The sequence below is a fragment of the Brachyistius frenatus genome, unplaced genomic scaffold, assembly GCF_029030835.1.
Source record: "Brachyistius frenatus isolate BFR_SWC_R1_liver_20210118 unplaced genomic scaffold, ASM2903083v1 Contig_29, whole genome shotgun sequence".
Taxonomy (NCBI): Eukaryota; Metazoa; Chordata; class Actinopteri; family Embiotocidae; genus Brachyistius; species Brachyistius frenatus.
The window spans coordinates 1,511,393-1,536,270 of NW_027210628.1; the positions used below are offsets into that span (position 1 = coordinate 1,511,393).

Below are 24,878 nucleotides of genomic sequence, written 5' to 3' on the forward strand. Positions count from 1 at the left end.
AATCAGATTGCTCCACTCCCCCCCTTCACTGCTACAAAGGAACAATGTTACTCCATGCAAAACGATAGCCACATACTTCAGACTGTGCCCACAACTACAAGATCAACGGTGGACGGAGCGCTGGCTGGGACACAGATCAATACTGGGCTATTGATAGACATCAGCAGCTCATTCAGACGGCATATGACCAAATGCAGCATGGACACAGCTTGATTTTCAACATAGGACCTGGAGGCAGTTTGAAACAAGTTCACTGTATTTGTGAATGCATTTCAAAGAAGACAGCGACAAATATTTGGTTTAAATTTCTTGAGTATTTATTTCATGACTGTGCTTCACTTTGTAAAACATGAGGAGCAATGATGACAATGACAAACTCAGGAAAAAGAACTGATTTATGTATTAGCACTTGTGCACTTCCAAACTACTGCAGTGTGGTCATGTTGCCACTGAAAGGTGCTGAGAAAGATCGTTATCATATTTTTAAATCTCCAAGGAGTCCACTACGAGGTTTTGGCAGCTAGTCTCCACCTTTGTAGCCACTGCTGAAAAGTCAGTCCTCCTTTACTGATCTCAGGTAGGACATGTTGGGCTGGTTTATCCCACCTACGTGAATGAATTCAAACAACACAAAAAAGTTAACACAGAAACCAGACACTTAACTCTTGAGTGAAGGTATATATACACAAATTAATACAAATACATTCTTTAAATGCAAACAAAACAACAACAGTTCAAGAAAAAAAATTTGCTGTTAATGATTTTACCGTTGTAACTGAACATACGACTAGAAAAATATCGAATCAGACTAATTATGAAATGCAAAAATCACATAAAATAAGTCATTCAGAGAAAGTTCAGTAGTACACCTCATCCTTTGTATTGTAATGCAGCTGTATGCACACAATGTAAAAGTCTAGCCAATAAGTTCTTGGAAAACCAATTGGTGTTCAGAAAAGGCTGTTTGCATGATAACGTGTCACATTCACTTTTAGATGCGGTTTAGGTTATACAGTTGAAACCAGAAGTTTACATACAAGACACATAACACTTTTTTTCTCACTGTCTGAAGTTAAATCAGACTAAACCTCTCCTGTTTCAGGTCCGTTAGGATTACCAAAATTATTTAACTTTTGCTAAATGTCACAATAATGAGAAAGAGAATATTTTAGAGAATTTTTCATTACTTTCTTCAAGGTCAAAAGTTTACATACAGTTCCTTAGTATTTAGTAGCATTGCCTTTGAACTGCATGACTTGGGTCAAACGTTTTGGGTATCCTTCCACAAGCTTCTTACAGTACTCTGCTGGAATTCTGGCCCATTCCTCCTGACAGAACTGGTGTAACTGAGTCAGGTTTGTTGGCCCCCTCGCTCGCACACGCCTTTTCAGATCTGCCCACAAATTTTCGATGGGATTCAGGTCAGGGCTTTGTGATGACCACTCCAAGACATTGACTTTGTTGTCCTCAAGCCACTTTTTAACTATTTTGGCAGTATGCTTCGGGTCATTGTCCATTTGGAAGACCCATTTGCGCCCAAGTTTTAGCTTCCTGGCTGATGTCCTGAGATGTTGCCTTAATATTTCCAGGTAATGTTCTTTCTTCATGATGCCGTCTATTTTATGAAGAGCTCCAGTTCCTGCTGCAGCAAAACAGCCCCACAACATGATGCTGCCACCTCCATGCTTCACAGTTGGGATGGTGTTTTCAGGTCTACAAGCTTCCCCCTTTTTCCTCCAAATGTAACGGTGGTCATTATGGCCAAACAGCTCCACTTTAGTTTCATCAGACCACAGGACATGTCTCCAGAAGTTAAGGTCTTTGTCTTGGTGTCTTTTTGCAAACTGTAATCTGGCTTTTTTATGTTTCTTTAGGAGTAATGGCTTCCTTCTTGCTGAGTAGCCTTTCAGCCCATGTCGGTGCAGGACTCGTTTTACTGTGGATAATGACACTTTCTTACCAGCTTCAGCCATCATCTTCACAAGGTCTTTAGCTTTTGTTCTGGGGTTGATTTGCACATGTCGGACCAAAACACGTTCATCTCTGGGACACAGAGCCCGTCTCCTTCCTGAGCAGTGTGATGGCTGGACATTCCCATGTTTATACTTGCGTATAATTGTTTGCACAGATGAACGTGGCACCTTCAAGCATCTGGAAATTGCACCCAAGGGTGAACCAGACTTGTGGAGCTCCACGATTCTCTCCCTGATTTCTTGGCTGATTTCTTTTGACTTTCCCATGATTTCAAACAAGGAAGCAGAGTGTTTGAGGTGTGGCCTTAAAATACATCCCCAGGTGTGCCTTCAATTAACTCACATGTTGTCAGTTAACCTATCAGGAGCTTCAAAAGCCATGACATCATCATCTGGGCTTGCCCACGTTGTTTAAAGACATAGTACTTTTGGTGTATGTAAACTTTTGACCTCAAAGAAAGTAATATAAAATTCTCTAAGAAATTCTCTTTCTCATTATTGTGACATTTAGCAAAAGTTAAATAATTTTGGTAATCCTAACGGACCTGAAACAGGAGAGGTTTAGTCTGATTTAACTTCAGACAGTGAGGAAAAAAAGTGTTATGTGTCTTTTTGCACAGTGTATGTAAACTTCTGGTTTCAACTGTATGATAGACAGAAGACGGCGCTGCTTTCCCTACTGCAGTCCACTGTAAAGCTGTGTCACATGAGGTGATCTTCAGACCCCAGCAATGAAGCTGGAAGGTGACATTTTATCCAATACTAATGAAGATTAAATTATCAAAATATACACCCAGATTGGAAAAAAAGAATTGTCCTTTACACTTATGAAGGGAAACTATGTACTAAAATATTAAACGTGTTGCATCCATTGTTTTAAAGCAGGTTCCACTTCAGAAATGTGACTCACCAGTAACAGATGGCAGTTTTGACTTGGTCTCCGTAAGAAAGGCCTTGTGCACAGCGGTGGGTGAGGCCTCTGACTCTTGGTACCAAAGACTTCAGAAGCTTCTGGTCCTCCTCCATGACTCTGGACAGCAGAGCTAGGAGGCGTAGTGTAGACAGACAGTTTTGCTGTTATGAAAACTGATTTGAATCCATTGACCATTGTTTTATTTGCAGAGATAACACAAATTCTTCATTATATACAGAATGTGTACAAACAGCCAAATGCTTCACTTCTTTCTGAGTTTTAAGCATGAGAAAAGCTTCTCTGTTGATGAGTTCCCCTGATTACCTTTTTGATCAGATGCATGCAGCTGCTCTGTTTCCTTCTGTATTTTCTGCAGAGTTGCAGAGAGAAGTTGGAATAGCTGACGGAGAAAACGCAACTCAAGCTGTTGGGAGCACGACTGGGAAAACAACTCCTCTGGAGCCTGAAGGGTAAGAAGAAAGAGAAAAGTTTGTTTGCATCAAAATCAGTGAAAAACAAATCTATGAAATGGCATGCATACATACAAAAGTTAAAATTACACAGTGAGTGTTTGTAAGAGTTGCAGATAAAAGATAATTCACAGCTGCCCAATAAATACAAGGCTGGTTGTATTGTGCCTCTGCAGGAAATCTGATTTTCACGGATATAATTTTTATCATCTCTGCTCGTGAGAGGACTGGAGTCAAATGATGATGGTGACAGTCAACTGGTTCATCAAAACCACTCGGGAACATTTAAAGAGCAGCTGCTAACACTACTTTCATAGAACAAACTTCTATAGAGATATAGCAATTATCCACAGGCATTTTCATTAAGCATTTTAAGGCTAAGACGATCAGAACTAACAAACATGTTCTCAGTGTTGATTGTAGATCAACGTGTACTTCCTCCTTACCACTCAGAGCAAAAGAGCATCTTAAGGTGACGTGAAACCTGCAGGAGGAACCATAAACTGTGGATTTTACTCATGTTTTGTGCACCTTCAGCATGAACAACAATGCTCTTTGTTCAGTAACATTTGATATAAAGACTGTTTAAATGAACTACTCCAACACAAACACACAAATTAACTGAATAATTGCAAAATAGATTTGGCAGTTACTGTTGTCTTCTTCTCGTGTACACACACAGTCCCACATGCAAATATACAGTAAAGAGACAGTAAATATAACATTCACATCTATAGATTCATGAGACCCTCCAATTCTGTCCTCCTGCCACTCAATGTAAACCAGAGTTTTTCTGAAACATCCTACTGAAGTTCTGTAGACAGGCCGTTTACCTACTTCTACACTTCAGACATGTAAGCAGTACCACATACAGTGGGTTGCACGTTAATACAGTCAAGCAAAGGTCGTCCTTTAGACATTCCAACAATACTGTAAAACTGATTGGTTTAATCATTTTTTCCATCTTTACCTGTTTGAAATTAATGTTATAAAATGAGGCTCTCAGTAACATTAGTCGTAAGAGGCAGCAAACTGGAAGCTGTACAACAGGCATTATTTTTAGGAATGATTTTAAGTGTGAAAAACATTTCTCTGTGTTGTTTACAACACAAAATGCAGCACATCTTACCAACTGTTTAAAATGCATGATTCCTTTAAAATGTAAAATATTTATTTTCAGCACCACGGACGGCCGATCGTAAGAAGCTCTTAACGACGTGTGCAAGCAATTGTTCTCAAGTGCTGTTTGGAAAACATGTAGAAATTTAAGACCATTTGTAGACACCCTCAATCAGTATTGGGAAACGAGGCCCAGTTCTTTTAGGGGAAAGTGATTCCAAAGATTTTTTTTTTATTTTTTTTTTTACAAAATTCACACTGTGAAGACGAGTTGTTGGAAATCACAGCTCAGGACGCACAAGCTGCTTGGCAGCGCTCTTTGTTAACACAGCGACACACTTCATTTCAAAAGAGGAGACCATACATGTGTTGTGTTGTAGCGCATAGTTGGACCCATACTTCTACTTTGACCACTACTACTAGTAACAGATTTTGGTAGAAATAATATTCAATCTTAAAATCTATTTTAGGTGGTTTGCTTTTGTCTACAAATTTATGGTCTCTGGTGAAGTGATTCAATATTTTTGAATCTGGTAAAGAGTTTAAAATACATAACACTGCTTCTCTGTTTTATTATGTTTTTATATCAATCAATAACTATCAACTCCAGTTATTTATCAAACTGACTTAACCCAAGGACAGATGTGAGTATGAAGCCTTTGTTCTGGGCAACAAGACAAAGAAGGAGCTCTCACCTTGTACAGAGGGAATGTCAGGCTGTGACACAAGTTGCTGAAGGTCGGAGACTGCAAGCGATGGATGGACAACCACAAAGCAGGAATTCTTTGTATTCTGAAATATCAGAATTTTTTTTTCACTTTTCTATTATTGTCAAGCAACTGTCACCACTTAATAAAGATGTTGATCAAATGTCTTTTTTTGAAATGCGCTCTTTTGAAGAGAGTTAAATGCTTTGGTCTGCTGCAGCCACAGATGCCCCACGGATGAAGCAGAAGAATTTCCTGACAGATAATCATTGTTCTGCTGTGCTGCTCTCACTCCCTGTGTGAATTTGTTAATCATCATTACAGACAACAAAATTGAACACAAGAGACAGCGAGGATAAAAGCTCGGCAGCGTGTTTTGTGTAACCTTTTTTACTAATATTGCCAACACATTTTACTGCCAGTAAAATGTGTTTTGGGATAAAGGCACAGTCTGGGAGTAAATTTAGGACCCTTTTCCAATCTGTGTATTACTAAAATAACTCTTTGGTTACCTAGTAACCGAGAATTACCCCCTTCAGGTATCAAGGAGCATGTTTTTACCCTTCAACAGTCCTGCGGTCCAGAGAAAGAAGTGAAATTGTTCCAAACTGTCTGGCCTCCTTAGAAATTGAGTTCCTCAGACTGTTGGCTGCAGTGGTGACGTCTTCAAACTGTGGCACAAGCTCGGCCTGGATGAATTCCTGCAACTGAATCAAAACAAAGCGATTGAAATCCTCAAGAGATTTTATAAAAATGCGCATTTGTGGAAAAAGATTTTTAGCGCAAGAAGCAAATCATACAAATAATTCCTCTACTTCAGTGTGATAGGTACAGAACATGCAGACCTCTCTGTGAAGACGAATCAGCTGCGTTTTGGCTGTTGAGTTCCCCTTAATCAGACCTCTGATCTGCTCCTGTCTGAGCATCTGCAACGACACAACAGCAGAACACGTTTAACGATACGTGACGTCACAAAGGCAGCGACATCTCTGCACCTTGACTTCGTAAAGATTTTTAACTCCATACAAAAAACAAGCACATATAACTAAATTCTCAACCACATTTACTACATAGTATTTAATGTACACAGAACATATTTTATCCAAGATCGACGTTTAAAAAAATGATAACGTCTCATACTGTCCATTCACTCTCACCACTAGCTGTCTGAAGTCCAGAATGCTCTGCCACTGGCTGCGGAGATTTCTTAGCGCCTCCTGTCGGCTTCGTGCATGTTGTTCAAGTTGGATACAGCGGTCTCTGATGTGATCTCGGGCTGCTGCCTGCATCACACACTGCAGTTCCAACTCGAGAGCTGACCTGATAACAAGGCAGAGTCCCAGAACTTTAAAAAAGTGTAGTAAAAAGAAGACAGAGTAAATACTTTTCAAGACTTGTTTTGGTCCAAATCAAAGCTATGTTCACATGCAACAGTGGTGGTCTCTGAACTTTTTGATTGCACTTGTAGCTGTTTGCAAATACTATACAAAAATAAGTGTAGCAAAATTTGAACAAAAAAACCCGGACAAACTGCGAATGTAATGTTCAGTCTTTAGCCAGAAGGCTTAAAGATAATTAGTTCCTACTCACAGAACAATTGTGGTGTTTTGATTGACTTTTGTTCTCTATAATAGGGAACTCAGCTACAAAATGCAGTACTATTATGCCCTGGATGACTACAGTAATATGCTTGTCAAAGTAAGAACCTGTAATGTGAGTGTACTTACAGTGCCAAGGTATCATTGTGGAGTTCGTAAGCAATACCCGACACCTCCTGCTCAACCTCCTTCTTTCTCTCCTGCAGCTGGTTTTTGAGCTGCTGGACTCTGGAGCGAGTCTGGGCCAACTCTACCAAACTCTGCTCCACCTCTTTCCAAGAAGCCTGGAACAACAAACACACATGCAAATCCACAAATGAAAATATATCACGCCAAAATATCAGGAAATGCATGAAAACGTACTCTTCTGCTGTGATTTTCCTAAACGCTATATTACATTGAATGTGAGTGCATGAGTGGCACCTCTAACAGCGTCTTAATCGGTGGTAACTCATTCTCCTCCTCTGCCGACATATCCAGGAGGTGATTGCTTTCATAGCGGAACCTGCAAGTAGCATGGCAAAGAAATATTTCACATTGAAAACTCTCAGTTTAACATGACATGAAAAGATAACATCAGTCATATGCAGGCTGCCTCACCGCAGAGCTGACACATCCCGGGTCACATCCAGAGAAGATAGTTTCTCCTCCAATTCATTCTGCTCTCTCGAAGCTAAATATTGCAACGCAGAGAGGACGTGGTTTGGAGGGTAACCACCCAGCACATTCTGATGACACGACGAGCAACATGTTATTTCAATGTCAAAATTAAAAAACAGTTATACCCAAGAAACAAAACATTTCGTGAGCTCTGATCAAAGTACACAAACCTCCACAGCGCTCAGCCAGTACTGAAATACAGCAGTCCTCTGTTCACGGGTCATACTGAGAAGGGAAAAACAAAGATGTAAAAGACTGAAAAATGAAGATTATATATTTTCTTTTTTCAAAATCTTGTGAATCTGTCAGATAGTGTATCCACTGTAGTCCTTACTGTTTGGCAGCAGAGTGCTGTGTTTTCAGTTCACTCTCTTGTAAAGACTGATAGAAGTGGACCCTGTCGTCACACAGCTCTCTCACTTCACGCTGGCAGGAGAAAAGAACAGAAAAAGACGATTTCCTTCAGTCAGCAGCTGATCTACAGCAGCTTCTTTGGTCTGCATTTTATTTCAGATTTGTGTGGATATTGTTGATCAACTTTATTTTCTGGCAGAATTTGAATGAATTTTCTCAAAGCTGGCAAAAGAAAATCAAATCATGTGTATCTCCTCCAACTAAAGTACCATGTTATTAGTCTGAGGATGATTCAACAAGTAAAAACCAGCAGTAATTTATTGCTGCTTCTCACCAAAGATTATTTATACTGTTTTAATTAATTATCAAGTGCCCTCAGTCCACTCACACTGTGCAGCATTTTTGTCATATGCCCTATTTGCTGTTTATTTTTGGGGGCTTTCTGATTGAGATATGCAGAAATAGCTGGCAGAAATATTCTGTGTAACTGTGTCTGTCTGATGAAGAGCACTTGAAACTCAACTCAGTAAAATACAGACCGGATTTAGGCAGCTCTTACCAGGACTTGTGCCTCTGCTGCTTTGGAGTTGAGGTTGTCGTCATCTCTGCTGCAGGAGGACTTATCATCAAACAGCACTTCAACCTCTGCTTTCCTGCCATACACACACACACACACACACACACACACACACACACACACACACACACACACACACATTTTTTTTTACATATTTTAATAAAGAGAACTGCGAACCGATTTATGATAGTGTGTAAAACATCTACATTAATAACTACATAAATTCCAGTTTAAATACAAAGTGAAATATTTGCCTTACCTAGCCATCTGTTTCAGTTCCTGGCAGTGCCCGCTGACTTTTTGCATGTCAACAGAGAGCACATGGCGGCCCAAGACGCAGTGCTTACTGAAGGCCTGGAGAAGCAGCTCTCTGCGTTGGCTGTCCTCCACGTGGGCCCAGGTACGACTGATAGACTGCTCTGTATAATAACAACAGCAGAAAACATTGACACAGGAGACCACTTTCAATAGCATAACTACTAAAACATAGTAAAGGATAGCAGTGAGCCTGCTTTCTGCCCTTCACCTCTCAAAAGCTAAATAAATAATCTTGTCATGAACATCTTGTAAAACATTTTTTGACCTGCAACAATATAAAAAAAAAAAAAAAAAAAGTCCATAATCATAATTTGCACCCCAAAGCATTTTTAATAACTTATATCCAACATATTCTTCATTCCCTTCATCAATCTCAGTGTCTCTCAAGTCGGCATCCACTCAAAATAGTGTATATACAGTAATTCCCAAATTACCCAGGCTACATTTCATATGATGGACTAACCTTGTGTGGCCACTTGCTCCTCTGTTCCACTGATTTGGGAATCCAGGTGACTGATCTCAGCTCTCAGCTGCTCGATCTTCTTCTGAAGCTCTCTCCGCTTTGCAGCCTCACTCTGGCCCTCAGCCTGCTTCAACTGTGCGTGCAGATATACCGGCAGGAACAAACATAGTTCATGTATACTGAAACAGCACTTTGTGCATCATTAATGAAATAACTGAATATTAATGAATTTAACTACTGGAGAAAAAAGACAAGTTGTATCCTACCTCTTTGTCTTGAAGCACTTTGTACCTTTGAGATCATAATGTCAAGGAGATAACTATTTGATTATTTGACAGCACAGCGGAAGTAACTGGTGGCCGCAATCATGGGGAAAGAAGGAGGGTGACGTACAACAAAGGTTTCCAGGCAGTTGCTTAAACCAGGCCCACTGTGACTTCGTGTTATGACAGGACTTTGAGACACCCCAAAAAAGCATGCATGGTGATCTTGGAAAGACAGGAGTGGCACAGTCTCCAAGTGGTGTCAGAGACACTCTCAACTGACCAGAATATTTAATATACAAACACTACAAAAAACAACTTGAATTTCACAAAAATCTACCTCAAATGGTCATGTCCATAGTGGCATTAAGAGTCTCAGTCCATGCCAAAAAGGATACCACTGAAAATTGCCACGCATGATCCTTACATTCCTGGAAGAACAGATCAACAGTCAAGAAACTGCAGTTCATTATTTGCTACTTCATCGACTTTAAGAGTGCACAGAGGGAGAGACTGCAGGTTATTTTATAAACCAAGGCACTCATCAGATGCCATGATCTTTTTTTTATTATGAGCAGACAAATAGGGACTTAAAAGGGACAAATAGAGGAAATCAGCAGTACTTTAACCATGAGTCAGTGATCAAAACATTAAGAACAGCAAGACTGACCTCTGTTGAAAAACGTGTTGAATGACATATTTCCATATTGACTTCCCTGTCCCGACACATAGCCTGGAAAACAAATAATCAGCATGAGATCAAGGCTAAAAGTAAGCATCAATCAGCAAACGTCTGTTTACTTTGACAGGAGAGAAAGTAATATTATATACCCACGTTTTAAAATAGCTGTCATTTGGCAGGCTGTCCGGGGGCAGATTAAACTCGTCTGTCGCCCAGCGTTTCAACTCCTGCACCAGATTTCTGTCCGCCATCCTTACAGACAAACTTGTAGCAAGCTAGCTAAAGCTAGCAACAACAACAGGCTACTATTGTTGTCAGCTGGCGCAGTTTGCGTCAGTCACTGACCTGATTTTTGTCCTTGAATTTACAGTGCCCTTACGATAGATTCGTCTTCATTTGAATATATAAAAGTTGCGGTAGTAATAGCAATATATTTTTATCCAAATTACTCGAAGTTCCCGCTCGCTCACGTTACTTCCGGTCAACATTTCCGTTCAACTGGCGCCGCCTATTGACATGTTCCGTATCTATGGCACCGCCCCTGGCTGCAGTTGGTTGTTGTCATGGATACAGACGGTATTTGCAGGGTCGACGCCAGATTGGATCAGCCTGGAGGAAGGCCCCTGCTAAACTGTATGCTGCTATGATTGGTTGTTTCAATGTCAATCACCACGCTAATGTTGACCCGCCCACAACATAACAGCCAATCAAAGGCAGAGCATCCCTCCCGCTGATTCGCTCTCGTACCAGCCGTTTTTTGAGGCGGTTTTATCAATGGGTATTCTACATAATACAAGAAATGGACCGAATCCACTTTACTTCAAACGGAACAACTTAAATATGACAGCACAAAAAACAACAACAAACGTATGAAAATATTTTTTTATATATATAATGTACCCACACAAACGTTGCCAGTTAAGCAAACTAAAGCTTTCTAATACACCAGAAGTTTATAATGTTCAGTTTCCATGAAAATGTTTTAGAGATTTTTATTTGGAAGTATGAAGTTGGTGGTAAATTGCATTATATATTATTTCGCCTAAATAGTGTGGACAAAATAACAGAAACACCTGTCAGTTAAAACTGAATATAACTTTCATGTAAGTAGGATTTATTACATAATTGTTTTATCAGGCTATCTTTTAGATTGGTGTACCTAATAAAACTGACTATATACATGGCATTAGCACACTAAACCTTATGTATTCATTATAATTTCTCTTTCAAATAATCTCTCATTTAAAATTAGTGCAGTGAAACTAAAGTAACTAAAAGAAGTTGTAACGTTTCAGAAAATGTAGGCCTAATAGAATAAATTAAATACCACACCACGTCGGACACTCAGTCTTCAGTCCCTCCCTCTTTTATTCCTTCTTTTACTGCAAAAATGTAACAGTGTAGTAGATGTCTAAATGCACAGCATTAGACTTTTTGCACACAGAAGCAAAACTGCACCATTTCAGCCACTCAGCCAATACTCTTCACAAGATCACAGTAATTATGGCGATTATGTTTAGTTTTTCTTTTTTAGTCATAGAATGACATGGCATTTTTCTCCACTGAATCTACATCCCATAACAGATGAAGGTTTTTATCATACAACAAGTGAGTTAAATAAATTAGACCTGAGATAAAGAAAAAGAAAAAGAAAAAGAAAAAGAAAAAGAAAAAGAAAAAGAAAAAGAAAAAGAAAAAGAAAAAAAATATTGTCCACATTTCAGATTCAACCATGTTGAAAACATTATCACAATATTTTTAAGTAAGGCTTGTGATTTCTAATTGTGAATACAAAACAAAAGGAAATCAACCCACTCCTGCATTTTGCAAAAGTAAAAAAAAATACATTCATAATGACCACACAGAAGTCAAAATTTCACAAATAACTGTTAGGAAAAAAAACGTGGTCAGTTCTGAAAAATATCTCACGAGATGCCTCTGATTGTACTGTATGTCCTTAAGCACCCTTCTGATGTGATATCCAGTAATGACACCACGATCCACTCAAACTAGTTTTTTTTTTTTATTATCTTATTCGTTGTATTACCGTATCCTGGTGAAGAGGTTTAAAACTGATACAGATTCCTAAGATAAAAGACAAAGAAACGTGGTTAATTACTGTGCAGGTATGAGTGGGTGCGAAACTGTAGAAGCTATCCCAAAACTGTGCTGTCTCACCTTTGTTGACCGCGTCTTACTGAATACGTTCCAGAAACGGAGGGTCTCATCTCCAGCTCCTGTCACTATTGCCTCACCGTCCGGGGACATGGCCTAAAAGAGAAAAAAACAAAAACAAACTATGACTTCCAGATGTTCAAGCAAATATGGCCAGCTTCTGCATTAACATACGTAATAGCAAGATAGTAGTCTGATCAGAAAGAAAACACACTGACCAGGTAGAGCACTCTGTAGGAGTGTCCGGTGAGTTTGGCCACCTGAGTGAGAGCTGGATATTTCCACACCAAGATTTGGTTCTGAGAGTATCCATGGGTGCTTACCTGGAAAAAAACAGAAGATTGTTGTTGCTTCTAATATTGAACTGCAGTGGATGCACGTTTAGGAAAAGGCAGTATTTATGAATACAGCCAATTAACAGATGCACATTTAGTAAGAAATCTTTGCAATTTGTTATAAATAGTTTCAAGGAAAGTGTTGCCTTCATGACAGTTACTTATAAAGCCAGCCAATCAACTATGCACTGTGTGTATCTGGAGCCACTTACCAGCTCATTAGCATGTTTGGACCAGGCCAGGTTGCAGACCTGAGAGCCGGTGTCCATACACTGCAACGGCTGTGATGTCAGGGTATTCCAAAAGCGAATACAGCGGTCGGCAGTGCCGCCCCCAGAGGCCAGCAGGCCGTGCTGGTGGGGGGACCAGGCGATGGCTTTAACTGCGGCCAGGTGATCCATGTATGTCTGCACGGGGCTCAGCGATGAGTGGTTCCACACCAGCAGCTGAGTCCACAAATGGCACCCTCATTAATGAGAACAGTGCGTAAACAAGCAAAGACAGAGGTGGCTTCATTAGCTCTAACTCTACCTTATTGTCGTTGCCACCGGAAGCAAGCAGCTGATGGTCAGTGCTCCACTTCAGGCCACACACTTCCTGTCTGTGCCCCTGCAGCCGTCTCTCTGACTGGAGTGGAGGCGTCCGCACATCTCTTTGAAGAATCATACGATCACGGCTGCCCGAAGACAGCTGGTCTGCATTCCACGCCAACGCACCTGTGCACAGGGTAAACTTTATTTATGCTTGGTTACACTCACGACATGTGACTAAATTGCAGAATTTTAATGACTAATTCAAATTAATTCAAAGACTGTGGCTTCCGGTCCATTTGTCTTAAGCATTCTTGTCAAGTCCCTTTAAGAGTTAAAACACAGCAAAGTTCTCACCAACTCGGGCCGTGTGACCCTCTAAGGCAAAGAGTTTTTTGCCAGCACCAGCGTCCCATATCTGAACGTAGCCTTTGTGAGTCCCCACTGCCACGAGGTTACCCTAAAAACACAAATCATTCTCTCACTGAAAAAAACCCAACTCAATTCCATAAAGTTTTCTGACAGTAAGCTGTGTGTACTCACTCTTTCAGACCACCCAACGGATGTTACTGAGTCTCCCTCCACTGATAAATCACACAGCCTTGTTACCTGAGGAAAACATAATCCAGCTCGTAAGTCATTGTGGCAACAGCATCGTAACAATCACTGTCGAGAAACAGAAACTTTTGTTCAACTTCATGATCCAAAATGACTTGCAAAGAGACACTCTGCCGTACCTGGCTGGTGCAGGCACTCCACAGGTAAACACATGTGCCCAGCCCGACACTGAGCACATTGAGAGATGACCAGTCCACCAAGTTGAGGTAAAAGTCATCCTGCAGCTCTGGAGCATCCAGAACTTTAAAGGGGATCTTGGAGATCTTACGAGTTGGTTTCCTTGGTGAACGTAACAACTTCTGACTGCAACAGGAAGTTTAGATATTATGAAACCCTGACGCTAAAATGTCCAGTTTCCTTATATGTGGGGCTGATTAGTAATGATATCTAAAAACAAAAAAAGCATTTAAAGAGCTTCTACCTTTTATTGCTGACAGGTGATAGAGAGTAAGGAGAGATGTTGGTGCCATCATCTGGTGACGATCTTTTGGTGTTGAGTGAATACTGCAAAGAACACACATCAGCTTCATTAAAAAGCACTAAAGAAAAACTGCACACAGTTTGAACAGAGACACGCTACTCTGTCCTGTCAATGTATGATAAATGTGCTGCATAATTCAATAAAGGAGAAAAAGAAGAAATGTTGATACATTGAAGAGACTTCTCTTCTCGGGTGTTGATGGCTGGAGACGTCTGTCCTCCGTCTGGGGGTCCTGGATCTTTTCTATTCCTGCTCCCAGCAGCTCGTTCTTTAGTAAAGCAGAGTAGGCCAGCCCGTCCGCTACAAGCACAACACAGGGAATTATTTGGTCCATAAGACAGTAGAAACTGGCATGAAAGAACAATTATACAGTGGTGCAAACGCATGTAAACCCTTTAGAATGTTTTATATTTTTGTATAAATATGACCTAAAACTTCATCACATTTTCAAACAAGCCCTAAAAGTAGATAAAAAAAAGAACCCAATTAAACAAACGAAATATAGAAAATTCAGAAGTATTCACAAACACATAGACAAGTCACAGAATTTCCAAAATAATAATTTCCAAAAGTTATTTACCTTTGATGTTATCAGAAGAGGCATCCTTTGTTTTTCTGTTCTGACTTGGTGACTTCTCGTTTTCCTAAGTAAAAATCAGAAAGATACCGTCTTTGATCTGTCACAAACTTTTCTCTGAATATTTAAACCATCAACAATCTCACCCAAACACACGGAAACATTTTGAGGCTTCAAAGAACACCAACAGTACCAGTCAAATCTTTGGATACACTTACTCATTTAAGGGTATTTCTTTGATTCTAACATTTTCCCAATATTGTCAATATCTAAGAACAAAATAAAATTATGTATTGAACCTATTTTCATATTTTAGAATATATGTAGAATATATATATATTTAGAATATGTAGCCACTTTTTGCTCTGGATAAGAATAAGGATAATTCTGGTTTATTTCAACCTGTGTTTTTTCCATTAATATGTCTATTGTGGCTCTATGGGTCACGCTAACTTTGCGTTGTCCACCTCCATTGCAGACATTTAAGAAAACGAAGAGTCACTCAAGACAACATACATCGAGCTAGCGTGTTCAAGCTTTCTGCCGCTGCCCAAAAAAAGTTTATTTCAAGTCTAATTGAAAGTAAACAGCGTGTAGCTGCCCAGAACGGCCATTTTGCAAATTGCTGTTGAAATCTCGAACTGAGCGGCTCTCTGGCATCTACACGCACACAGGACAATGAGACAAACCAAACCTCCAGGCTCTTTAAATAATATTTGTTCTTTGTTTACACATTGTTTGCTTACTGCATGAATTCAGATGTGACATTTCATAGTTTTGGTGTTTTCAATTTTGTTCTACATTGTTTAAAATAGTACAAAGAAAGGGAAAACCCTTCTGTAAAAACAACTCTCTGACTCATAGCATAGCATAGATACACTCCTCAACAAATTTGCAGATTACAAATTCATACATTGATCCTGTGAAAGTTGATGTTCCAGTTGGCTCCCGCTCTGGTTGGAATGAATCTGTCTCCGAGTTTGCTGGGTGAAGACAATGGGGAGCTGGTGGGCGTCCGACAGTGCACACTCTGTGGCAGCTTCTGCAACAACAACAAATGAACTATATTTGTTAAATGAATTCATGGAAGTTTGGTCACTTTCTTTATCAGTTCATTTATGACCTATAAGGATAATATCATATATTCTGGTGATATACCATGTGTTGTTAACAGCTCCAGCAAAAGTAGTATTTTCTCTTTTAACTTCTCACAAAATAGCTTTTGAAATGATCCAATACTTTACCAAAAATCAAAGATTAGAGAAAATGCCCAAAAACAGATTTGTTCATTAGAACTTTGTTTCTTCCTCCCAGCAATCATCTGACGGTTTAACCCCTTGTCGTCATAAAATAGTTAAAACTGGCTCCACCTGCAGCAGCTACAATAGTAACATGCTGCTTACACACCGACACTTCACCATTAATACTGTAATGATGTCATGTATAATGATATATTAGTCGGAGGTACCAAACCAGCGCTGTTATTTCTGTACTTTTACTGTACTTTTACTTCAATAGAACTTTTCATACATGAGTTTTACTTGAAATGAAGTATTTTTTACTTTGCTGTGTTGGTAAAACATTTGAATACGTCATACTTCTTCCACCATTGACAATAAAGAAGAGGAAAACAAAATAATAAAAGACTCACAGCAGGGCTCAAGTTGTCATTGTCAATGTTGATTTGGCGGAGGAGGCGATGTTCATATTCGGGATCCATCATCGACCCTGATCTCTCAGCCACAGGCTGGGAGGAAAAACCTGTGCAACACAAGTAACACTCAACAGTGAAAACCTATTGTGACTGGTTTTTTTGTTGTTGTTTGTTTTAAAGGGTATCCCACAATGCAGCAGGGGGAATAGGCAATGTAGTTCATTGATAACACTGCTTGCAAAATATAAAAGCAGGAAGTTCAATTTGTAATTATAGTTAAGTCTATCTTGCATGCTGTTGGCAGAAAACAGCTCATCGACTGCCCAGAAAATGTACCCCGATCATCAAAATGACAGCAAGTCATTTATTCAGCTGGATCAGATTCTGGATCGAAACCAGAGCTGCATTCAGACAAAATACGGCACGACTAACTTTCAACCAGCTCAATGAATCTGAAAACATTTAGGAGCCTCGCCCGGACCTATATGTCATCAAATTGGCTTCTTAGCAGCAATTTTTGCACTAATTTTTTTTTTTTTTTTTTTTTTAAATTGAAGAGGTAGCTAATGATAACAGGCGTTAGCTGCCTATGCTAACTGCTAATGTCCTCATATCTGTCCAGATAACATACCTGCCTACACGGAGCCAGCTCCTGAACCCCACCACGGAACAACAACAGCAGCGACAACCCGCAGGTCAGAGGAATCCGTACGATGTATTAAAAGTTATTCACTCTCAGATGGAGCTGGTTGTTGTAGTTCACTTTGGTTGAGGTGTAAAGTGCATTGTGGGATTTGTGTGTCACCCCTGTGACGTATGCCTCTCAAATCAAAACAAGGAAATGCCCCGTGCGTTGCCAGTGGCCGTTTTGCGCACATTTATTAATAATAATAAAAAAAAAAATTAAAAAAAAGGGATTTATTGCAGTGGTGGTGTGTGAGGACTGAGGTCCTCAGAAGTATTTCACTCCTAAACGATCATCACACTGCGGATACAAGCTTATATGTAACAGTAAAAGTATTGGAGAGATAGTTCTTCTCAAATGGTTTCTTTTAATCAGTTAAATTTAATTCAACTCTATAAATAATGTTGGGATCTGATTTGATCTGATGCACATCAAACTTTAAAAAGACGTTTGAAAATATTAAATACAATGCATCTCTCACTTCCTTGTCATGTCCAACTTTTAAACATAGAGGGCGCACTAGATCTATGTTAACTCAACACCAGGGCGTATCAAACTCAATGACGAGAGGGCCTCATAAGATCATCAGTTAATAGCTACAAATAACTATATATGGTAAGTATACTACTTCATGGAATAAACTTATAACACGCATCACTTTTATGGTATTCATTTCTGACAGCAAAATACAAAATGAACCTAGTAAAACAGATTGCTAGACTGTTTATGATAGGCTACTATCAAAACAATTTCAAGAGACATGAGGTAGTTATAGCCGTATTTGTAAAAGCTGAAAACATTAAAACAGCATCCAGACAGGCATATTTTTGCAGGCTATGCAAGATTTCAAATGGGCCATATGTGGCCTGTGAGTTGGAATAGCCCTAAGCCCCAAGCCCTACGCCCGGCATTGGAAGCAAGCAGTGGTAAATGGATCTTTTTATCCTAGCAGTCTACAAAATAGTTACAAAATATTTGGATTAAAACACACACCAACGGCAACAGAGATGCCATTAACTTGGGGTTCTGTCGTGCCTGTCTTCACCATATAGACTGGAGGAGCCAGGGGTTGAACCACCAACGTAACAGTTAGTGAGCAACCCACTCTATCATCGGAGCCAGAGTGTTGTGACCTCTACTTTACTTAACACAAGTCATTATTCAGCTTGGAACCATCGTGTTTCTAAATTAAATTGTTTTAACGTTCACTTGGCTTGCTTTACAACTTTTACCTGAAATCTGATAAAGATGTGTTCATACTGTGCTTCTATGGTGGAGGATCATGTGAGAAAAAGTGCCAATGCAGCAATGTATTGACAGGTAAAAGTAGTCTGTGACAACTTAAAGTCCTGCAGGAAAAATACATTCTCAAGTAAAACTACAAAGTATTATACATATATGACATCATTAGATTATTATAGTGAATCAGCATGTTACTGCTGGAGCTGCTGGAGATGGAGCTAGTTTGAACTATTTTATATACAGTTAACAACAACACGCCACATTGTTCTGTGGCCTGTAGTGTAACGTTTTGCTGAGGGACTCTTGAGTAAAGTGGATGCTTGCTTTCAGTGGGATACGGAAATTGTTCCATTGGATCGTTTTGTGCACATTATCTGTTGCAAATCCTGCTAAAACTGGGAAAAGAGGGGATGCAGAGTTATGATGAAATATTTGATAATCTAATCAAGTGTGAAGCCTGGTTTTTGGTTTACCACAGTTCAGATGTATTTTTAGACCTGATGGCTTGCGTGCCCCACTCTATTGTTCTAGATTATATTGTAAAAAGATTATACTTAAGATTCATAATGTGTGTTTGTGTGACCGTAATAAATGTTTGGAGTTTGTCTTCATGTTTTGTGCTCATCCAAAAACACTGCTGAATGTACTTTCCTGCCACCAACCCATTCTATACAATGATGCAGACTCTGAAATGCACAGCTAATGACCATGTAGCAATAACAAAAGGCTGAGCTCTGGGCCTTCAGTGATGGCAATTGTGGTGATAATAATCACACACTGAGCGCACAGAGGGCCCCCCTATGAACTTCACTGTGTTTTCTGGTGAGTGAGCCTATAGAAATTTACCACATCAGACACACAACATAGTTTCACAAGTGTGAAGGAAGCACCACACACACACACACACACACACACACACACACACACACACACACACACACACACACACACACACACACACACACACACACACACACACACACACACACAGTCTGTCTATCTGTTTCCCCTCTCACAGACACACCCACACAGCACTGGCGCCAACAACCAAATCCGCTGCCCCCCACCCCCTCCTCCTTAACTGACCTTTAATTATGTCATGCGAAAAAGCTGTCCCATTGAAAAGCTCTCTTAATCAAACCCAATTAATTCCGCTATTTTCCCTTATTATCCTTTGCAAGGAACGCGTCTTTCCAATAAGACTGTTAACTCCAGCCGGGGCCTTTTCAGATCTACTGGGGTGCAGGAGCAAAATAATAGACTGCACAATTAATCAATTAGTCATTAAGGACTCAGTTGTTCCTAATGAACACAGTTACAGTGCAGCAGAGGCGAGTTAGGGCTCCCTCTGAATGTCTTTTTATTTGTGGTGTCCTGTGGCATCTTCTTTTCTGGAACCTTTACAGTTGGACTGCACAGGAAAACATGAAAATGTGCAGATGAAAGAACTGATCTCCTCTTAAAGATTTTGTATTGATCACTTTGTCATGCTGTTTACAGGCTACCTTGAGCTAGTCCAAGTCAGTTACAAATCTTTATAAGCAAATTGCATGACAATTTCAAGTCTTTCAGAGTAAGAGAACAGTGCGACTTCCAAAACCTCATTTGAGATATTGCGTACTACTGAAAAACTTTCTACAATAACTTTCTGCATCATCTGCTGGACGTCGGCCTTTAAAAGGACACAGCATTGGAATAAAGTTGGATACAGTGGGATTTTTTTTTTACACGCAACTACTTGAAGCACTTTCAATGCTTCAGTTTAATAATTAAATATTAAAGCTGTCAGGCTTTTCATGATGTCTATATTGCTTTGATACTGAAAAAAGTCTGAAGGCAGATCAGATCTTCAGGCGATCAAGTCATAAGAAGATAAAGTTTCACAGTAGTCAAGTCACGCAGTCCCTTTGCTTCAGAAAGCCATGAGATACAGTCAAAAGCTCCAGGAATGTTCAAGCAAGTGGACATTTAGAATATTTACTAAACATAATATGTTTATATTTCTCCAGGTTCCCAGCCTCTGTTTATCTCTGCATACATGTTCAGTTTTGCTTCTCTTAGTTGCAGGTGAATACCAGCCCCCATACGCTCACTGGTTATGTTTAATCAGTGAGTGCTTCATTTTTGTGTGAGGAGACAGAATGATGATCAAATTTGTTGTCCCAGGAGTCTGGGACAGGGAGGATTAGGAGGTCGGGTCCTGCGTCTTACCGCCACAAGTCTCAGCGTTTTTGTCATCTTGTGATTTATCGTTTGACATCAAGCAATATTTTCACAAGATTGATTTTCTGTACAATCCAGATGTCCAGATAAGATTAGGTTATGTTTTGGGTGAGCACATATGTAGCCTAATACCGAGATGTAAAAAATAGATGTAAAGAATATTTTTATCTTTTTGGCAAATTCTTAATAATTTTTAGAAACCTTAAGCATTTTTCTGGTAGTTTAAAGACTAAAAGTTTAAATAAAAATCGAATTTGGCTCATTAAATATTATAAACGTTTATTATAGCTTATGTTTATGTTTATAATAACTTTCCATCAGAACTTTTTTTGGGCTCATTAAATATTATAAACGTTTGTTATAGCTTGTGTTTATGTTTATAATAACTTTCCATCAGAACTTTTTTTTTCATGTTGATCTGCTGCTGCTCTTTTTCCCATGCTTTCTATTGTGCCACTCACTCCGGCTCAACGCATGCCTACCCCGGCCCCCGGCTGTGACTATAGCCCCGACCCGGCCCCAGCTGAGCAGTGCCAAGCTGTCCAGCAGTTAGTTAGTGTCTGTTCAGGCCCAGCTCGGCCCGGCCCAACCCGGGTACTAATCCCCGGGCTGTCAGAGGACCCCGCTCTGAACTCATCCTGCAACACAGGAAAACGCTCTAATTGGGGGATTTTCTACATCATTAACTCTGATGAGCAGCCATCCACCCTCGCCCCCCTCGCACTCTCTCTGTCTCTCTCTCTCTCCCATACTTTTCTCCAACTTAATCTCTTTCTTAATGTTCTGACTTCCACACATACTCTGTCTCTTTCATCCTCTCTTGTCGAGAGCATTTTTCTCTTTTCATACATACGGTGTTGTGTTTGTTCCACTCTTCTAGAAACCCACTGACCCTATAAAGCCTAGAATAAGACATGAAAACAGTGAAAGTCAACAACAAACATGTTACATTCACAAAAAGTTAAAAATCTATTTCTGTAATCCCTGACATCAAATATGGCTTTTCTTCTGTTTTTCGTATCACATAAAGTTACATCACACGATTCCTGATTCTGTATCCAGCTCCAGTTTGTGCTTTTAATACATGACCAGTACATTTGAGTCACAGAGCTAAACATCTGATTTTCTGACAAATCAATGAGGCAGTCTTTGAAATACACAGACATCCATCAAAACATAACTTATTTTGAAGGTATTTCCAGAATCCTAAATCAAAAGAAAATAAGACTGTGCAGATAGCTAGAGACAACGTAAGTCCCTGCCCTAAACACAAGAGCACCATGTTACTATTTTTCATAAACTGAAAAATATGGGGAAGAAAAATCCTGATATACCTACATTTAAATGTATTGTACATCTTAAAATCCTGTTTCTTACTGAGCATAGGAAAATGCAACTGAGAAATGGGTTAAAAATCTTTTTTTTAATCATTTAATGTATGGAATGTCTTTATTTGTTTCAGAAAGTTGAAAAGAGACTAAAGATTTTGGAAATACTTTCAGAACAACTGTAAGTACTGTTAAACAACATTTTCAGGTTTATCAAAAATCATTGGGAACATATTTTGTAAAAATTCAGATACCAAGCCAAGAGATGTTCTGGTAACACGAGAGGCACAAACCAACCACATACCAATCTTGCGTAAAGCCGAATCTAATCACTTTATATGACATGCCAAAAATCATACAAACATTGCCCTATTACATCCGCGGGCTTATCCATATGGTCCTTGAAGTGAGGTCTGTTCAGACCTCCATCTGTCCAGGAAAGTGATTCACACGCTGCGGAGGCCTGCGAGCGCAGCGGCACTGGTCCCCTCTGTGAACATGTGTTGCAGCGGCTCAGCCTTCCAACCTGCCTGCCTGCCTGCCTGCCTGCCTGGGGGCAATTAGGGAGCTGGGCCCTGTGGTCAGAGGCCCCCCTGGGAAGCCCTGATTGATTGGAGTCTCATCTTCCTAACAGGCTGGCACCCTGCCACCAAACCCTGGAACAGCAGAGAGGATTGGGGAGGGGGTAAAAGAAAGAAAGAGCTCTTACATGACAGAGAGAGAGAGAGACGAGGAACACAAGTGTTAGCAGGAAAGAAAGAATGTCTCTGCCCATGTATGTCAGATGATAACGATTATACTGTAGTAATCTTGGATTGCTCTTTAGTCTTAGTGAGGTAAAAAAAAAAAAAAAAAAGAGAAAAATACAGTGACTGTGTGGGAATGAGTGCACAGGTCAACATGAAAGCACTGCAGTGAGAGAGAGATAAAATTTCTATCAAACTATATTTATTTTTCAGTAGATCTTCATTCTTTCCAGAAAATGGACATCAATGATCCAGACAAAATCCCCCCAAAAAAGAAAGAAATAAAACAATGATATCACTAAGACAGACATAACTAGGACATGTAAGACAATATCCTGTACATTTTCACAATTAAAAAAAAAAATTAAACAAAACTAAAACTGTTCTAGTGCAATTCTGTCCATTACCTAACCTTTGGCTTATTCTTGGCCCAAAAATCACACTTAAATGTTGCGTCCTAAAGAAGCTCTTAATGTGCAAGGTAATCCTCATTTCCTGTGGGGTGTGAGGTCCTGGCATCATCCAGCGGGGAGTCTAAACATCACTAATGAACAAAATTGAAAAACTACACGAGGACAGATGAAGAGCAGCGACTGTTTTCCCTCTCTGAGCATGTACAACCACAGATTTTAAACGACTAAAGATTTTTTTTGCGGTTTTGACATCATATTGAGGTGAAGTATCACGATCAAATAATGGGCAGTCATGGAGAAAACAAGTCTCCTCTTTTAGAAAAGAATCTATGTATATAAAAAAAAGGAAAAAAAAAAAAAAAAAAAAAAAAGGGTTCTGAAATTGCACTTTAAGATAATGGGTTTTCTCTTCCTCTTTTTCCAAGTCAAAAAAAGTTACCATATGACATTTCTACCTGCACATATTCAGTTTAGTGATTATGGTACCTGCAGATGCTAAAATATCTCACAGCTGAAGTCCTCTCTATTTAGTCCTACTGCCCATGTAAAGCATATCATGTTTAAGCTCGAGCTTCTCTACCTTTAAGACAATTAGAGCTTAACTCTGTAACAGATGGTAAAAGACCAATATTGTGTCACTAATGACCATAGCAGCGACAATCCATGTTTCTTCTCATTTGATTGAAGAAAAAAGGACTTCCATAACAAAATGGTTACAAGGGCCTATTTAGTGCAGCCTGAGACCGTTTCCCCCCCTTCAGTTTTAGACAAAGAGGATACACTTGGATCAATTGTGCCGAACAAAGACTAAACTATGTGGGGTGACGCATCACACAGGGCTCTTTCTGCTGCCCTGCACGTACACGCAGCCACCCAACACTGAGCTGCCAACAGGTTTTCTCCTCCAACAGCCACTCAAGCAAAAACAGGGTTACTCCACTGACGAGCATGTTTTTCTGCCTTTTTTTACTTCCTCGTTTCCTCCTTTCCTTCCTTCCTTCCTCCTTTCCTTCCTTCCTTCCTTCCTTCCTTCCTTCCTTCCTTCCTTCCTTCCTTCCTTCCTTCCTTCCTTCCTTCCTTCCTTCCTTCCTTCCTTCCTTTCTTCCTTCCTTCTTTCCTTCCTTCCTTCCTTCCTTCCTTCTTTAAAGCATCTCAGCACAAGTTAGAAAAATATATTTGTGCTGGTGTATTTTTGGTATATTCTCATCCCTGGTCCACAAAGGTGCTATCACATCTCTGACAGTGTTAGTTCCCACCAAGCAATTATGTATTTTACATTTTGTGACCCCATAATTGAGAGATTCTTCTCTCCTCAGTGAGGCTCGCTGGTCCTTTGTTGTCATCTTCCTCCAGTCACACCAGGGTATCTAAGATACTCTATGGGCTCAAATATCTAAACAGTAGCAACATAAACCAGACTACAAGTGGGAGATGAACTGAAAAATCACTCGCACAGCTCTTATAATCTAAATAGATGAGTGACATGTGCAGTCAGATACATTGTGTTTTCATGCCTCGATTTCACATTAAACTGAGACCAGACCTTCACTCACAAACTTCTCTGCGACTCTGATCAGCTGACCCATGAAAATTTGACAATTGGATTAATTAGCAAAAACACAAATTCAGTGAAGAAAATGGGAAAAGAAGGGAATGGATGTGATATTTTGTTTGACTCAAATGATTTTGATGGCCGACAAGAATAAATGAAAAGGATTGGAAACAATGATAATTTCCACATTTTGGCAATTTTCATACCCCCATTGGGTTCCCA

General features: G+C 39.7%; 2 protein-coding genes across 3 annotated transcripts; both read right to left on the reverse strand.

The window, feature by feature from the left end:
• Positions 1 to 305: 305 nt before the first annotated feature.
• On the reverse strand, positions 306 to 10,778 carry haus5 (HAUS augmin-like complex, subunit 5). Of its 2 annotated transcripts, XM_069699061.1 has the most exons (19): positions 10,251 to 10,778; positions 10,086 to 10,148; positions 9,814 to 9,846; positions 9,419 to 9,443; positions 9,153 to 9,285; positions 8,631 to 8,790; positions 8,354 to 8,447; positions 7,775 to 7,866; positions 7,611 to 7,665; positions 7,381 to 7,508; positions 7,204 to 7,285; positions 6,910 to 7,064; positions 6,340 to 6,502; positions 6,028 to 6,108; positions 5,744 to 5,889; positions 5,171 to 5,267; positions 3,211 to 3,349; positions 2,884 to 3,016; positions 306 to 606 (listed from the first exon to the last, which is right to left on the reverse strand). In XM_069699061.1, the coding sequence occupies exons 1-19, from the start codon at positions 10,346 to 10,348 to the stop codon at positions 504 to 506; spliced, it is 1,980 nt and encodes a 659-aa protein (XP_069555162.1). In that variant the 5' UTR covers positions 10,349 to 10,778; the 3' UTR covers positions 306 to 503. The 2 variants fall into 2 exon arrangements, with proteins under 2 accessions (XP_069555162.1, XP_069555164.1); XM_069699063.1 differs by lacking the exon at positions 9,814 to 9,846.
• A 1,357-nt stretch (positions 10,779 to 12,135) lies between these two features.
• Positions 12,136 to 17,235, reverse strand: LOC138621204 (fizzy-related protein homolog). Its single transcript, XM_069699066.1, has 14 exons — positions 17,099 to 17,235; positions 16,465 to 16,574; positions 15,727 to 15,855; positions 14,817 to 14,880; positions 14,406 to 14,536; positions 14,177 to 14,259; positions 13,875 to 14,058; positions 13,681 to 13,746; positions 13,495 to 13,597; positions 13,139 to 13,323; positions 12,820 to 13,053; positions 12,491 to 12,595; positions 12,276 to 12,368; positions 12,136 to 12,182 (listed from the first exon to the last, which is right to left on the reverse strand). The coding sequence occupies exons 2-14, from the start codon at positions 16,534 to 16,536 to the stop codon at positions 12,141 to 12,143; spliced, it is 1,491 nt and encodes a 496-aa protein (XP_069555167.1). The 5' UTR covers positions 16,537 to 16,574; positions 17,099 to 17,235; the 3' UTR covers positions 12,136 to 12,140.
• Between the last annotated feature and the right edge of the window lie 7,643 nt (positions 17,236 to 24,878).

Coding starts and splice junctions, on each gene's coding strand:
- haus5 (XM_069699061.1), bottom strand. CDS start 10,348: ATGGCGGACAGAAATCTGGTGCAGGAGTTGAAACGCTGGGCGACAGAC. Junction 7,867..8,353: donor CAGCAGAGGCACAAGTCCTG/GTAAGAGCTGCC, acceptor TTCTCCTGCCAG/CGTGAAGTGAGAGAGCTGTG. Junction 5,890..6,027: donor TGATTCGTCTTCACAGAGAG/GTCTGCATGTTC, acceptor GTTTTGATTCAG/TTGCAGGAATTCATCCAGGC.
- LOC138621204 (XM_069699066.1), bottom strand. CDS start 16,536: ATGATGGATCCCGAATATGAACATCGCCTCCTCCGCCAAATCAACATT. Junction 13,598..13,680: donor CCGTTGGGTGGTCTGAAAGA/GTGAGTACACAC, acceptor TTGTGTTTTTAG/GGTAACCTCGTGGCAGTGGG. Junction 12,596..12,819: donor CCAAACATGCTAATGAGCTG/GTAAGTGGCTCC, acceptor GTTTTTTTCCAG/GTAAGCACCCATGGATACTC.